The sequence below is a fragment of the Vicia villosa genome, linkage group LG7, assembly GCF_029867415.1.
Source record: "Vicia villosa cultivar HV-30 ecotype Madison, WI linkage group LG7, Vvil1.0, whole genome shotgun sequence".
Lineage (NCBI taxonomy): Eukaryota > Viridiplantae > Streptophyta > Magnoliopsida > Fabales > Fabaceae > Vicia > Vicia villosa.
In genome coordinates this window covers 120,118,914-120,135,451 of record NC_081186.1, presented here as the reverse complement: position 1 = coordinate 120,135,451, position 16,538 = coordinate 120,118,914, and the positions used below count along the sequence as shown (strand labels likewise).

Sequence of the window (16,538 nt, the reverse complement as noted above, 5' to 3'; positions counted from 1 at the left end):
AAATAAACTCAACAAATTAATAAAAACACCTTTTAATTTCTACCTATTTATCCTCTTAATATATGAATCATTCAATCCCAAAATATTTAGAAGAGTTTAGGAACCCTTAACTAACCTCCAAACATCAATATCCTCCTTTAAGACCTCTCCACAAAAAGCTCTGTAATGTCTCCATCATTATTACATTTAATCCAATCCTCTATTTAGCTCATTCTAAACAATATGTACTATAGTAAAATTCACCTCCATACAAAGAAAGACACTTTCAATGTCACCAACCTAAAGAATCACCTAATTACCCCTATTTATGATGCACACAACCATTTATTATAGCTTATGTTTGTTGGGGGACCTAATTCCTGTTTGCAGATTTTAGGTCAACAATCTGTATTGTAGTTGATAAAGCCTTTGAAAACACACACAGATGTACGGTTACATATTGTTGTAGTGTCACATGCAGCAGAGATTTTGGTTCTCATAAATGCACCTTCCACATATCCAATTCAATTGATTTGTACACTATTTATTACTATACCACTAGTATATCTTAATGTCTTGGTATATTTGTTCTTTCTAGTTTCTTGTGTATGCTCTCACTTTTCCTTTCTAATGTTAATATGCATTTATTTTGTTATGCAAATTCATGATTTGAAGGATGCATTTATTGTGTTTTGTGATGTTGCAATGCATATTGTCACAGACTGTAAAACAACTGAACTATATATGTTGCTAGTTGCAGTGTTCTCTCTCTCTCTCTAGTAGTAAATATAAGCAACCTATGAATAATTAAACAGTTATTCAAAATGATAGTACATGCCAAAAAACAGAATAATATATTATCTCATAATAAATAATTATTCCATAATAAATATTAAGAAACTGTTGGAACATAGTGTCGTTAGTTTTGAGGTTTGTGCAAAGCTTTATTTTTTAAAGAAATCTATAATAAATATTATACTAATAATAGCAATACTATCCTTTTTTTTTTGGTAATAAATTTAATATGTGCTAACATAGATATTTTACAATATCAATTAATTATAAATAAATATATATATATATATATATATATATATATATATATATATATTTGATTTTTAATTTTTATTAATTATTTGACTTTTATTTTAAACACATCTAAAATAACTCTTATAAATGATTGTAATTCATGGAAGGTATAAAACTTTTTACATAGATATAACATATAAATTAATTTTTTAATCGATAAAATCAATCATTTTAAAAAATTGTATTTATTGTTTTAGAAGATACACCGTTGTTATACATGAGCTTTTATCTATCGGTAAAAGATTCATTATCTCTGATAATAGGAATAAAAATTGTCTAAAGCAAATGCTAAGAAAATATGTTGAGTAGGGGTGATCAAAACCAAACCAACCCAATAGAAAACCGCAAACCAAACCAAACCAAACCGAAACCGCAAAAAACCGCATTTGGTTCGGATTAGTTTGGGTCATTTTTTAACAAAACCGCACGGTTCGGTTCGGTTTGCGGTTTGTATTTTGTAAACCGAACCAAACCGAATCAAACCGCATCATGTTACAACCTAAATTTTACTTAACTCACATCTGACCCAAACTTAAATCTATTATACCTTAACCTTATGATTACGAATAATTTTCTCATCCTTACACATGATTTTAGTCCCGATCTTCTCAAATCTCTAATAGCATTATCGCGCTTTCTTTGCCACATACATCTTTCCTCTTTTTCTATAATCTCTACTCTCGTATACTCTTTCTTTTTCACCTTCTCATTTTTATGTAAATCTTCCCTATTTCAGTTTCGTTTTTATCGCATATCTTCTTCTCTAGTCTCTCAACTCTTTTGTTTTTTCTTTTTCACCTTCACTAATCTCTCGTCTCTTCTATTTTTTGTTTCATTCTAATAATTTTTATATTGTTTTATACTATTATTTTTATGTTTACTATTCCTCTTTTGTCTAATTTAATTTTTACATATTAAATAGAAAGTTGTTGTCAAAATATGACGAGTTTTGTTGTTATTTGATAGCGTATGAATGTCTAAATACAAAGTTATGTTGTCATCTATATGTATATGTATGGTTCAATAAAACATTTGTAAAAAACCGAACCAAACCGCACTAGTTTGGTTTGGTTTGGTTCGGATTTTTTTTAAAAGTCAACCGAACCAAACCAAACCGCATGATTTTTTCTCTTGCGGTTCGGATGATTTTTTCCCTTAAAACCGCCCAAACCGCACCGCGAACACCCCTAATGTTGAGTGTCGAAACACACTTACTCATATTTGACCACTTTACTAAAACGACTTTGAGAATAGTACAATTTCAAATTCTCAGTTCTACAAATAGAGAAATCTTTAGTCAAGTCTATACATGCATGTTTAAAAAACTCTATATATGCATGTTTCTCTCCTATCCATCGTATCCAGAAAATCTATTGACCTAAGTGTCAATCTTACTTCTTGTGTGTCAGTTAAAAAATTCACTGACACTTCTTTAACAAAATCATGTCGATATTTAAAATTTGGAATCTTCCTAAAATAAATAGTGTGTTCCTTAAATATATCAAAAACACACTTTGCAATAAAGAGGACAAATCTCATCAATAATAAATAAAAAAATCATAAGACCATACTCTATAATGTATATTGACCTAGTCCATCAATTAAAAAAAAAAAAATTCTAAACACCTGTTATTTACAAATAATTAAAATCAACTTTCCATCTCCTCGTCATGTGGTCATGTCAAACTTTATCATGTCCGGTAATTTTTTAATAATACCAAGATAAAAATAGTTTCAATTAATTCTATTTTTTTACCTCTCTTCAAAATTACCACCTCACCTCATGTCATGTCACATTTGACAAACAAAATAAAAATAACATCAAACTAAAAAAACAATTATTAATATTAAATGTGAAACTTTAGTCTATATATGTTTTTTTAAAGTGTTTTGTTGAGCACAGTGCAAAGAAAAAGTAAAAGAGACTAAACTAAATCTGTGGTGTGGTGTGGTTGGTTTCTGCTACTCCAACCATTTCTGTATATCACAACAACAAGGTCAGTTAAATCACCTCTTCAACTTCCCTTTCCCTTTCCCTTTCCCTTTCTTCTCTTTTCTCTCACATTCCTAAAATTTTCACCATTCTCTTCAATTTCTCTTCATTCGTCAACAAGGTTTTATTTTATTTATTTATTTATTTATTTTTTTCAAATTAACTAACTTTTTTTGTTTTGTTTTGTTTTTAACATAAATAAACCGTTTTTATTTCGAATGAAACATTTGTTAGGTCTTTTGTTGTTTGTTCTTTTTGTTAAGATTTGTTTTTGTTTGTTGCATTTGTATTTTAGTATGTGTTTGTTATTCAAGGGCGTGTTTGGTTGGTGATGTGTAATGTGGTTTTTTTTTTTTTTTTGTGTGTGTGTGTATGCAGGTTTTGGTTCTTGAAGGGTTTGGTTTGAGGAATTGCGAAGATGAATGATGGTAGACAAATGGGGGTGCATTACATGGATGGTGGTGGTTTTCCTTATGCTGTTAATGAGAACTTTGTTGATTTCTTTCAAGGGATTAATCATGTTCCTGTCAATTATGGATTTCCTGGCTCAATGCCTGATCAGGTTTTTGTTTCTGGATGTTTGTAGTTTTGGTTTGGTTACTAGGTTCAATTAATTCTTGATGTATGTGAATTTGAATCTAAAATATGTGTCGTTGCTCGAGTTCATTATGTGTTTGTGTTAAAACTCGAATAATATCACAGAATATGGGAACAAAATCGGAAATTTGCGATGTTATTATCTTTGTAGTACCGACATTTGAAATTGAAGGCGTTTATGACACCAACATATGTGGTTACATTTGATAATTATATTTCGTGAAGTTATTATTGGTGTTTGTGTCTTATGGTCTATGTAACACCGACTCCTCTGAAAAAAAGTGTTTGTGCCATGTCGGACACCTACACCGACACTTGTGATTATGTTTAATTTATTCATTTTTTCAAATTATTACCGGTGTCGCCGTGTCAATGTTGGTGTTGCATTTGGGGTGTCTGTGCTTCATAAGTTAGTGTCTATGTCTTTATCGGTGCTTCATAGCTTATGATAACTGTTGCTGATACTACTTTCCAGTAGTTTCATAATAGAACTAGAGTGTTAGTAATGATGGTTTAGTCTAGCAAAAGGGGAAAGTCCTTCAAAATGTTGTGAACCACGGTTTGCATCTTCGTTGGGAGCAGTATTGTCAATGGTAGAATATGGCGGAAGGTCAAAAACCCGACAAGTAAACACGCCATCTCAGGTATCCCTTGTTTATGGGGGTTGTCAAAAAATCTGCCAGGCCATTACGGCATGTTCGCAACAACCGTCATTTAACCAAACTTGCTGGGAGGGATCCATCTTTGCTCCACGACTCATCGAAAAAAACTGCCCGTGTTAGGAGTAGAGTCAGGGCTCACCCCAAAAAAGAGCTCATAACGTTTGATGCGAGAGCTTGTAAGGTCTATTTTCTGTTCTCAAGTTTTCAATCTGAATAGAGTGACCAAATACAAAAGTAATGTGCCATAGGCGCGTATATTAATAATAAACTCTTAAGTTTATGTTACTAACCCATAGTTTTCTATTTGGTATGTGGTTTTTATAATATGATACTGTTCTTAAATTAAACTTGATCATAACTATGTAATCATGTGTTCTGTCCAGGATAACGTCTACTGGTCAATGAACATGAGTCCCTATAAGTTTGGAATGTCTGGCCCTGGAAGTACATCTTATTATAGTTCATATGAGGTAAATGATCATTTGCCAAGAATGGAGAACAACAGGGTCGAGTGGGAATACCCTTCTGAAGTGATCTCTGAGGAACCAGCTTCATCAGATTCTCCGCCTAGAAGAGATGGAGTTAGCATGCAGACTATCCCTGAAGAATGTTAGTAGAAATTTTATTTTATTTTACTGTAAGCATAAGCCTTTGATTAAATCATTGGTTTTTATGATTTACTTTTTGTATCCTAATAGGCATTATGAATTACTTTAGAACTTGTTTAGATTGATCATTTGAGTTTTTCTACCGACATAAACACTTGCGAGGCTATTTGAGAGAGTTTATGGAAACAAATTATGACATGACTATAAGCTGTTTTCAAATTATTTTCTTAAGCTCTCCAGAATAGCTTATGAAAACAGCTTATAACTTATATGAAACAGTTTCGCTTTATTTCATCTTTTGCTATAGAAATAGCTTATACATAAACACCTATATGTTAAGCGTATTAGTGTCTGTTGGATGAAGCTCTTTATGATTGTTATTGCTATTGTTGGATTTAAAGTGTTGAACTGAAATAGCTGTTTTAAATTGCAACTGTTTGGAAAAACAGGAAAATGATATGATAGCAACTTTATCTTTTAGGATTCTTTAGAAAACAGTCCAAATCATGCCATCTTTTTAAGTGATGCTTTTTATACTTTTCTCTCCTTTAGTTGAATTAAATGCTACTGTTTGCGAAGTGAATTTATTTAGCAAAGATGATAATCAAAATATGATGTAATAATCCTTTTTAATTTCTTCCGCAGGCAGTCCCAATCATCAAGAGTCCAGTAGTAGCCAGGTACGAAACCTTGTTATTAACAGCGCCTAAATTTTTAAACCTTAGCTTAAGCATTTTGGGTTTAATATTCAATCATTTGTTCATGGTAGGACTATTGGGTCCCCAATTCTTGAAATTGTGGGGGACATTGTTTTAAAGATAGTTAGCCAAAAATGTCATATTTTCATCATAAATGCTTATCTTGTCACCTACACATCTTTTTGGATACAATAACTTTTTATGTGTAAATGTTAATTAAATTGAGTAGTTGAGCTGTACTTAACAAATAGTCCCACGGTTTCAATTTTGGAAATTTACTTGCTTGTTGTTTTAATTTTGTGACAAATAACCGCTGTAGTTATTGATTTGGCAAATAGACACTGCTTATGATTTCAATTTTCGGCAAACAACCCTTGTGATTTTAATTTTGGGAATTAATAACACGTGAGTTGTGGCTTTATGACCTGCAAATGTGTGTATAAGTGATGGACAATCCTCACCTTACAAGCCTATTTTGTGAGGGTTGAGTTAGGCCTAACCCAAGTTTTAAGAATATCATTTCTCATGGTCGTTTGCTTGTGCTCATAGTCCCATCTTCCTTGTCACAAAGCATCAAATGGTACTTTTTGTTTTGGCTAACATGTTTTAAGTATTTTTGTTACAAAGTTGTTTACATTTGCAGAATTTTAGAATAACTTTTCTATAAAAAACAGTTTTTTTCATTAATACAATCAATAAACTTCATGTTTTACTTAAACCATCCATAAGTGTTTTGCTGGTCAAAGCTGTTCTCAAGTACATTTTATTTTTGTTAAAAAGTTGTTTACATTTTCATGATTTTAGAATAACTTTTCTCTAAAAAACAGTTTTTTCATAATATAATCAATAAACTTCATGTTTCATATACAACCTGGAACTATCTTAAATTAAACTTAAATTTAATTTCGTATACTGTACTTGTAGAACTATTTAATTTATACTCATCGTATATCAAATTACTGTTTTTTTTCATAATCTCTTTTATATTGGGATTTGGGACTATCGTGTTTGAAATGAATGCTTTAAAAATGGTGTTGGGACTTGGGATCATACTGCATTTTAATTGCTTAACTTCAACAAGTTTACCCTTAATTTCTATATGCCGTTTTTAAATTGTAACTTGGTGACCAGAAAGAGTACAGAATTTATCCTGAGGTTTCTAATCATTGTGTTGCGTATGCGTTGCTACAGGTCATATGGCAAGACAACATTGATCCTGACAATATGACTTATGAGGTGTGTTAAACTGTAATATGTATATGTAGTTTTAAAATTTGTTTTCGTTCTTTCAAATCATTGATTGTTGTACTAGTTATGGTTTACTAAACATCAGATGCAATTTATTCATGCTAAGCTATGTAGTACCTACATTCCCGATTGAAGGCATGTCCGATGCCTGATACATGCTAGTGTCGAACACCAACATGACACCGACACATGTAGTTACATTCAATAACTTCTATGTTATGTTCTCAGATTTTAACAAGTGTCTGTGTCAATATTGTGTTTGTGAATAGTTTTATATCCAATAGTTTCAAAAGCATTCAAGGGTATTTCCTTCAAGATTCCAACGGTTCACCTTACAACGAAGAGATTCTTTGAGAAATTCGCTAATTTATTATTGAAGTTAAATGCATTTGAACTTGACGCTGATTTGTGTTTTGATATTTTTCACCTTTTAGAAAATAAAATTAGAAATCAGACTATGAATGGCCCCTGATATCTTTTTTAAGGTGCAGGAACTACTGGACCTGGGGGAAGCAGTTGGAACTCAAAGCCGAGGTCTTTCCCAAGAACTTATTGATACGCTTCCAACCTCCAAGTACAAATTCGGCAGCTTATTCAAAAGAAAAAATTCTGGAAAACGGTAATATATATTTTTTCCAACCTTTTTCTTGAATAGACAATGATGTTTGTGGATAATTAATATGACGTGAATGAAAGCTTGAAGGGATCTTACATTATATAGGAAGATGCGAGTTAATATAATGAAAATTAGTCGATAATTGTGGTGTTTCTAGACATTTTTTAAAATTTATGGTTATTTTGAATTGCTATGTAGTGAACAATTGTGTTCGTTTTACTCATAATCAAATTGCATTGGAAACAAACAGGTGTGTAATTTGCCAGATGACATACAGAAGAGGTGACCAGCAAATGAAATTGCCATGCAGTCATGTTTATCACGGCGAATGCATTACCAAATGGCTTAGCATTAACAAGGTAACTAATTGAACACATTCTCAATCCACACCAAATCCATGTTTCTATACAATTCGCACCTTTTTCGGTGTCCTGTTTGTCATCATCACACTTACCTTGTTCTTTTCAGAAATGTCCTGTTTGCAACACTGAGGTTTTTGGCGAGGAATCAACACAGTAGCATCGGCATGGCGATAAGGAGCTCTCTTGCTCTTCTAATTTTTGCTCCCTATCCATCTCTCTCTATCTCTATCTCTCTGTCTCTCTATCTCTCTCTCTCTCCTTTAAGTTTTAATTGCTTACACGTAGGTAGGTGTAGTATGAAAAACTGTGACACTTCTCACATGATACATGTTTTATTTGATAGAAACAAGTTAACAACCTAACAGTGGTTAATGTGTGATAATATGGTGTTAGAATTTGGGAATGAAAAATCTTATGAGCATGCATGCATGCATATGATGGATTGGAAAATGAAATGTGTATGGAACTGTCCTATGATATCAGCAGTCAAACTTAAGCATCTCTAAACTCCATGATGCTGCTTGTAGGTCATGTTTAATATGTACTTGACATTCTCCCATGTTGTATGCCTTCTTTAACTGGAGTCGGCCGCCAATTGCGGCATTTGTGTTGCCTTCATTGTATTGGAGTCTGCTCCTAGCCGCGAATAGCGGTATTTATGTTGGCTTCTTTGCGGCCATTATTATGTTTGGTGTAAGAAGGTGAGCTTGGTCTCACATTAATATGATACAAGGTAGTGCTTATGAAGTTTGGACAGGACAGTCTTCTCTTTCGAACTGGTTTTATAGGTTGTATGGTTGGATTAACTCAAATTCTAAGATAGTATAAGAGCTCATCTTGGATTTGTTGTTGGAAATCATGAAACGTTTGCACTTCGGTTTGAGCCTGGTTACAATCGAGTGTGTTGAAATTCACATCTTAATGAGACATAACATTATTATGTATGCGTTTTTGGACTCTTTTTACATGATTAATTGTCTTTTGTGTTAGACCATGTGCAACTCATTTTTGAGTTCTTTATGGGTCCCACCAGCCATATCATCTTAAAATAATTTATTTAATATTTATTTTATTGGTGTAATTCAAATGGGTTCCACATTTTTACCTCATAAATTAATTTGATTGGGTACCACAATTTTTTACTAGTTGCATTGCAATGCAACTCTACTATGACATGGCAAATTGATTCAATATTTAATTATTATGTCTAGTTGGAGAACTCATTGAAAAATACTACCATTGGAGATGCTCTTAGGAAATCAAAAATGTTAAAGACAAATGATATGAAAATATATCGATTGTTGGAACACATGTCCCATCGTAAAACTTCTTATCCTGAATTCTACCTAAGGAGAAATCTCAGTTAAATTCACACATGTATGTTTCTCCCTTACTCGTAGACCAAAACATATGTTGATCTAAATGTCACTCTCTTTTCATAGACATTTTGTTCTGCTAAAATATATTAAATTTGACATCTCATAGATAAAAAAGTGAATTATAAATCATCGGTATCTATAAAGTAATATGGTAATCTATTTGTGACATGGATGGATAGACATAACCCATCACTAATCAACAAGAAGGAAATCCTAAAACTAAGGTTGTTTTTATTTAGACTAAGAACTGTTCATTATTTTTGTTTTCGGCACTCTTAACCATTATACAACATCCTCTCATAGATGAAGACTGCTTTTTTGTTTTTAAGAAAAAGATAAAGAATGATTTATTTAGAATAGATAAGATAAGATATGTAATCTTAATTAAATAGAATATAAAAATTAGTAAAAGTAAAAGACAAAAATAAAAGGTAAGTTGTGATGTGGAGTCTTTTCAGTGTGTTAACCAATGGTTATTTGAAGTTATGTAGGAGCAATCTGTGGATCAGTTTGTCGTTTGTAAAATCAAAATCTGTGTTCTGTAGCCGCAATTCACAACCTCCAAGGAAAAATAGATACGGCCAACACCTCTCTCGATATCGGAATTTTTTGCAGTACTAGAAGAACAACAACAACACATAAAACAAACTTTTAAATGTCCTCTAGTCGTACTAGATTAACTCAAAAGAAGAAAACTGTTATTGTTAATTTGAGTACTATCACTTAGAATTTAAATTTAAGTTGTGTGTATAATTTTTTAGTAGTAATAATCATTTATTTATAAAATGAAATATATTAAAATTAATTTGTATGTTTTCATGGTGTGATATAATTTTATATTATTTTAATCACTATTATAAATAAAAGATTTATTTTATAAATTCAATGAAAAATTAAATAGGTCAAATATATATATATATATATATATATATATATATATATATATATATATGTATATATATATATATATATATATATATATATATATATATATATATATATATATATATATATATATATGTGACTATTCAAAAAATTTAAAAATATATACCTTTTTAACTATTGTTATTTAAATATTTAATCTATTTTAATATGTTTTGTGCACTCATGAAAAACATAATTCCCCGTAATGTGTAAAGTTGTTTGGTTGTCCAGTTAAAAAATATTTGCAAAAGCACAGTTGTTTAAAACAATTTTGAAGATTAGATAATAGAATAGATAAATAGAATAAAATCAGAGTTAGAAACAAATTTGAACACAATATAAATATGCAAGAAATAGAAGTGTAAAATAGATAAGGATAATAAGATTGAACTAGAGTTTTATCGATATAACCACTTGGCATATTTCCTCTCCCTAAGAATTTCTTCTTGAGAGTTCCATTATATGTGTGAGCTTTTTACAAGTTATGCCCACAAACCTTATTAGAATAAAATTGGAGTTTTACACTAGCTATCATCCAAACCAAATACACAATTTTATACCAGGCTAATTTTGAACCAAAATAGAGCTTTTATACCAGGGACATCTCACGAGCCAAATATAGATTTTACCGAACAATCTCATAAACCAAATAAAAACTTTTATACCAGATAAAGCTCACCAACCAAACAAATATTTTAACAAACAATTTCACAAACCAAACGAGAGATTTTACTAGCTAAGATCACAAACCAAATAGAGAATTCTATCAAAGATATTCCACAAGAGATAAAAAATATCTTGCCCAAATTACAATGTTAACCATGCACAAGAATACACATTAAAAACCTTACTGATTTTTTTACTCCTAAAGCACTAAGACAATTATAGTGAAACAAGAGAAATGAGAAGAAAATGAGTAGAAAGTGAGAGAGTGTTAAAACACATTTTTTGGTGTGTTTTGAAAGTGAGGAAAACCCTTTATTTATAGGAGAGAAATCTGGTTCAAAAAGGAAAATTATCCATGAAATTTTAATGCTCATAATAGATTATGTATATCACCCAATCGATTATGTGTTTTGCAAAAACAACAACCCTAATTCCCCCAAAGGAAATCCTTCAATGACTAATGTCTTAATCTATTAAGAATGTTCATAATCCATTAGGAGGATTTAAACCTTGTCCCAATCGGTTGCTAAGGCCCTTAATCGATTATGCAGTGTATATAAACCTCCTAAATGTTTAGGAACACTCTTCATCAATTCCACAAGCACCTTGATGGATCCTCAATGGGTTTTAATGAGTTTTATCAATTAGAGAGGTTAATATACTTTTGGTTGAGTGTGTGTTTTTACTTAGTAGTTTATAATCTACTCTAATATCTTTTATAAGACTCTAATCACTCATACGCGGACCAGATGAGCTTACACTTCTTCTCTTTCTTAACTCTGAAGATTTAAGATCCATTGCTTGATACATTAAAGATTCATCACTTCATCAAGGACTTGAATCTTATATTTTATGAGGCTTAATAAGACTTCTTGATATATACAATTATCTCATAGAGATTATTTGATCAAAGATCTTCAAAACTCTATCAAATAGTGCTTGACATTAGGTGTTGTCTTAAAGAGATTGCCTTTGACATCTTGATCTTCTAAACATAACAACTCGATCATCATATGAATATTTCACTTCATAATGTAGTCATCATCAAAACCATACATATCAATTGATTGTTGTAGTCATTATAACTATAAGTACACAGCTCCACAGAAATTCCAATAATAAATGATTAAAGAAGTGAAAAAATGATTACATATACCTCTAAGGTAATAAGAGATGTTGTATCATATTAAAGGAACATTTATGCTGGTCTTGAGTGTTATGCTTTAAATGTGGCTAAAGTGCTCAAAAACTTATAAATAGGGACCTTCATATTGGAATTCAAAAGTAGGTGGAGTCAGGATGGTTGAAAAACAATACTTGTAGACTTGTTAAACTACTAAAGCATAAAAAGGTGGTTGGAAGCAAATTGATGCAAATGACTAGATCAAGGTTCAAGAAAGGCTTAAACTTGATGAAAATTGTTCAATAGATGTTGAATTGACAAATAATAACAATATAATTGATGGATAAATTGACATCATCATTGTTTTAAGTCTAGGAGGAGATTGTTTAAGTATGCATTATAACCTTAAGTGATGAAGTTAAAAAAGTATATTTTGAGATTGCAAAAATCAGAAATGAGCCTAGAGGCAAAGATGGTGGTGAAGATGCATAAGCGGGTATAGGTCTAGCGGGCGGGCGGTTTGATTCATCAGAGCTCAAGTCTAATTTTCTCAATTCACTTATATTGGACTTTATTGTTTTGATTTGTGGATCTATTCGTTAATGAGTTATGTTTTGGACTTGTTATAAATCTGTTGCGTTTCACTAGTCATAGATATGTATTTCTATCATTCTTGTCTTCATAACTTTCAGAACTTTAGAGATCCTTGTGGCAGTGTTAGAGAGGGAAGACTAAATTCATAAGAGTGTGTTCTTTGAAATTTGAAAAATCATTCGAGATATCTAAGAGGGATTGTGAAACACTTTTAAAAACCTAAGCGTTGTGTGATTCATATATACAGAGAGAGTCAGAGAGATTGAGGAACACTTGGAGTAAAAAATAGGGTTTGTTATTGAGAACTTGAGTTACTATTTTTTTAACTCATTTGTAATATTTTGTAATAACTCTTAAAAGTATAGTAAACTCCTGCAAAATAGATCATTTGATTAAATTAGATAAACAAGTTATTATATTTCACGTCTTTTATCCTATTCAACCACGTTAAGTTGTTGTCTTATTGCATATAAAGTTTTTTTTACTATAGATCATTTATTTTAGTTGACATTATTCCTTATCCGCACATCAATTATTTTAGAATGATCAAACCTTTTAATTTCACTTTTTAAGATAAAGAAGTCTTTACGAAGCTAAGGTAAAAAAATCTTTGAAACTAAAAAATCTAAAATTAAATTGTCTGTAATTAAGGGCCCGTTTGTTGAGAAGTCAAACCAGTATGAATTTTCTATGTGATCTTCTATCAGATATTCTCTTTACAAATCCATAGCAATACTCTTAATTCTTGAGAAAAAGGTTTAAATCGATTACAATTCAAACTCCTCCTCTTACGTTTTTCTTACCTACTACTTCTACATATACTTAATTTAGACCAAAAACCAAACTATACTTGAAATGGATTATTATCAATAAAATGTTTATTTACAAAACTAGTAACATTTGCAATGAAGTAAATTATGATAGCACAATTGAATCAAAGCATTTTTTTTTTTATTACAAAGAGGGCCAAGGCCCAAAAGGAAGAAAAAACTAAGGAGGATAACACCTAGCAGAGGTCAGCCCAAAGGCATCCTCGGCTAATAACCTAGAAATACAAGTAGGAGGCGAACTATAAATCATCATCTCCATATCTTGATTACACCCAACAGAAGCAAGAGTGTCAGCACACATTTTTAGACGTAAGAGTATAACGTAGATTGCTCCGAAGAACTTGGTTAGAAAAACTCAAAAACGTTCATACCACGTGTTATGAGATAAACCCATCACATAGACAGAGTTAAGATGGGCCAACATGATTTATCATAGCAATGCAATTCAACAACCTCCATCGCATTATGTCGGTAAACTCAATTCATTTGTCACTATTTATTTCAAATATCTAATTAAAACCTTCAACTTGTACACTTTTGAAGTCAACTATTTAGGAACTCTTAATAAGATATTAATAATTTCTTATGACTTAGTCACAAGTTTCAGTAGAGGTCGATAAAGTGTAACACCTGTTTGAAATTGATTGATCGACATATTATCTTTTTATAATAATGAATCGGGTTGAATTGAATATCATATTGATTTAGTAATTTAGTTTAATTAATATAAAATTAATTTGATTGAGCTCGATTAATTATTTGAAGCTCGTTATAATTAAATTTATTTAAATTTAATTGATATTTATTTTTATTTTTATAGAATTTATTTAATTATTTAAAATCTGTCAAAATTAAATTTAATCGAACTCAACTAATATTTATTTTATATATTTTTATTATTATGTGACTAATCCATTATAATAATAGATTTCATAATGTTATCACAAAAAATCTAAAAACATTACTTTTATTATTATATGACTAATCCATTATAATAATTAAATTCATAATTTTATCAAAAAAATATGAAAATATGTGAAATTTATTTAGTGTGTAGTTTAAAGTATATTAATAATCAAATTAATATTAAATATTTAAAATATTATCATGTAGTAATAATTTTTTATTCTAAAATTTTGATAATTTTACTTTAAAAGTAAAAAACATTAGAAAATAAATATGTGAATTTTATTTAAAAAAATAAATATTTTTATTAATTTAGCTCAATAAATATAAAATCGATCAAAACTCATTTTATTGATTTGTCAAACATTTCATTGATTTGTCAAACAGATTTAACCCAATTTAGTAGAAACTAAAATTTCAACAATTTCAACTATTAATATTGAATATTTAAACTATTGATATTGAACATTTAAAATGAAATTGCAGTTGAATTTAAATTTTGGCCCCCCAAAATACTTATTGTACCAACTTAGGGTGTGTTTAAATTTACGGTAAACAAAATTGATTTTGGTAGAATTGAGTGTGATAGAATTGATTTTATCATAATTGAATTTAACAAAATTGATTCATGTTTCGATACATTAAAATAATAAATTTTAATGGAAGAGTCACCTATAATCAATTTTAATCAATTTTTGAAAGAAGCTACAAATTATAGTTTTAAATAGAATCAATTCGTGAAGAGAATTAATTCTACTTTTTTATAAAAAAAAAAAAAAAACCTCAAAATCACCCAAAATCAATTTTAGATTTCTAAAATTAATTCTAAGTTTTCTAGAAACTAATCCCAACATGCCATTAGTCTTGAACATGTTACACTGTTTGAGGGAAAATTTTACAGAAAGTCAACTCCTATCAATTAATCTCACACCAATCTACTAAATTTTAATAATCATTACTAATTATATTTAGTAATACACTTTACTTAACTTAAACTCATTAATCCCTTAAATCAAACCACATGAGCTTGTTGTTGCTATTACAATCCATTGAAGAGATAACTTTAAGAGAAAGAAAAAAAATACAAATAATATATTGCAAAGAGGATTACTACACCGCAACTTCCGCCAACCGACATGTGATATGTTAACAAAGTCTATATATTTTGTGGTCCATATCTCATATTCAACTCAACATCAAATTAACAAATCATACACAAAAAGATAAGAATGAAATAAATAAATTAAAAAAAAAAAACAATATGAATGAACCATATAAAATTTTATTATTTTATTCAAAGTTAATTACATATGGTTCTTAAAGAGAAATCCTAAACAAATCATCTCAAAGATCGATCAACACAAAATACAGAAAATTACAACAACAAAACAACCTCATCATAACAACAATCTAACTCTAATAAAAAAAACACAAAAAAAATATAGTATTATTGTTTGGTAACAAAGGTAAGTGTTTTTGATAATATATTGAAAACATGATGAAATAAATCTACCTTGTGTTGTTGCATAGCAAGCAATTCAACATCCTAGACCAAGCTATCCTTAAACGAGGATAAATTCTGTTGCTATATGTTGTTGATTCTCTCATAACAGATTCCATGGTTTCTACGAAGAGATTCAAGCTTCTGATTGGTGGAATATAGAGGGTCAATGGAACAACAGAGAAAGCAACCGTGAAGAACAATTGAAGCATTTTTTTCTTCTTTGTTTGATAGAAGTGGAAATGAATTTGAATTGTTTATCATAAATAAATTGAAACGTTTGTGATAAAAGGGTGTTTGGGTTTGGTTTGGTTTTGGATAGATAGAGGCAAGGAAATGATAGAGGTTTAGAAAGTTGAGGAGAGAGAAAGAAGGTTTTTTTTGTGTGATATAAAGGGCATTTAAGAGATAAAAGTGGTTGAGATTTGAGAGAAAAACAAACTTATTGAAGAGTAACAAGTGTTCTAGAAATTTGAAGAAGAAATATAAAAATGCATTTTTTTTATCTAAAAATATTTGGGCATATTGATTTAAATTTTTTCAAAAAAATTATTTGTCTGTTTAAAAATAAATTTTATAAAATTGTTTTTAAAAAATATTATTATTTTATATATATTCGTTTTTTTAAATTGAATAATTAATTTTAATATTTTATTTTAACATAAATATATATGTTATTGATGATCAAAACATAGTGGAGATTGTAATTTTTTTAAAAATTGTATATTAAAAATAATTTTTATAAATAGCTATTTAAAATAGC

General features: G+C 29.7%; 2 protein-coding genes across 4 annotated transcripts; one reads left to right on the top strand and one right to left on the bottom strand.

The window, feature by feature from the left end:
- The first annotated feature begins 2,934 nt into the window (after window positions 1-2,934).
- LOC131616733 (E3 ubiquitin-protein ligase BIG BROTHER-like) lies at window positions 2,935-9,847 on the top strand. Of its 3 annotated transcripts, none has more exons than XM_058888156.1 (8): window positions 2,935-3,065; window positions 3,440-3,623; window positions 4,704-4,929; window positions 5,574-5,608; window positions 6,818-6,862; window positions 7,360-7,493; window positions 7,741-7,849; window positions 7,959-9,846. In XM_058888156.1, exons 2-8 carry the CDS (start codon window positions 3,480-3,482, stop codon window positions 8,007-8,009), a joined length of 744 nt encoding a protein of 247 aa, XP_058744139.1. In that variant the 5' UTR covers window positions 2,935-3,065; window positions 3,440-3,479; the 3' UTR covers window positions 8,010-9,846. The 3 variants fall into 3 exon arrangements, with proteins under 3 accessions (XP_058744139.1, XP_058744141.1, XP_058744140.1); XM_058888158.1 differs by having other exon boundaries at window positions 7,366-7,493; window positions 7,959-9,842; XM_058888157.1 differs by having other exon boundaries at window positions 3,060-3,182; window positions 7,959-9,847.
- A 5,689-nt stretch (window positions 9,848-15,536) lies between these two features.
- On the bottom strand, window positions 15,537-16,189 carry LOC131618436 (uncharacterized). The gene has a single exon (XM_058889655.1). The coding sequence runs from the start codon at window positions 15,985-15,987 to the stop codon at window positions 15,784-15,786; it is 204 nt and encodes a 67-aa protein (XP_058745638.1). The 5' UTR covers window positions 15,988-16,189; the 3' UTR covers window positions 15,537-15,783.
- Between the last annotated feature and the right edge of the window lie 349 nt (window positions 16,190-16,538).

What these genes read in the sequence shown, in the direction of transcription:
- LOC131618436 (XM_058889655.1), bottom strand. Translation starts at nt 15,987, where the DNA reads ATGCTTCAATTGTTCTTCACGGTTGCTTTCTCTGTTGTTCCATTGACC.
- LOC131616733 (XM_058888157.1), top strand. Translation starts at nt 3,480, where the DNA reads ATGAATGATGGTAGACAAATGGGGGTGCATTACATGGATGGTGGTGGT. An exon ending in CTGGCTCAATGCCTGATCAG is followed by an intron (nt 3,624 to 4,703) that starts GTTTTTGTTTCT and finishes TGTTCTGTCCAG; the next exon opens with GATAACGTCTACTGGTCAAT. An exon ending in GCAGACTATCCCTGAAGAAT is followed by an intron (nt 4,930 to 5,573) that starts GTTAGTAGAAAT and finishes TTTCTTCCGCAG; the next exon opens with GCAGTCCCAATCATCAAGAG.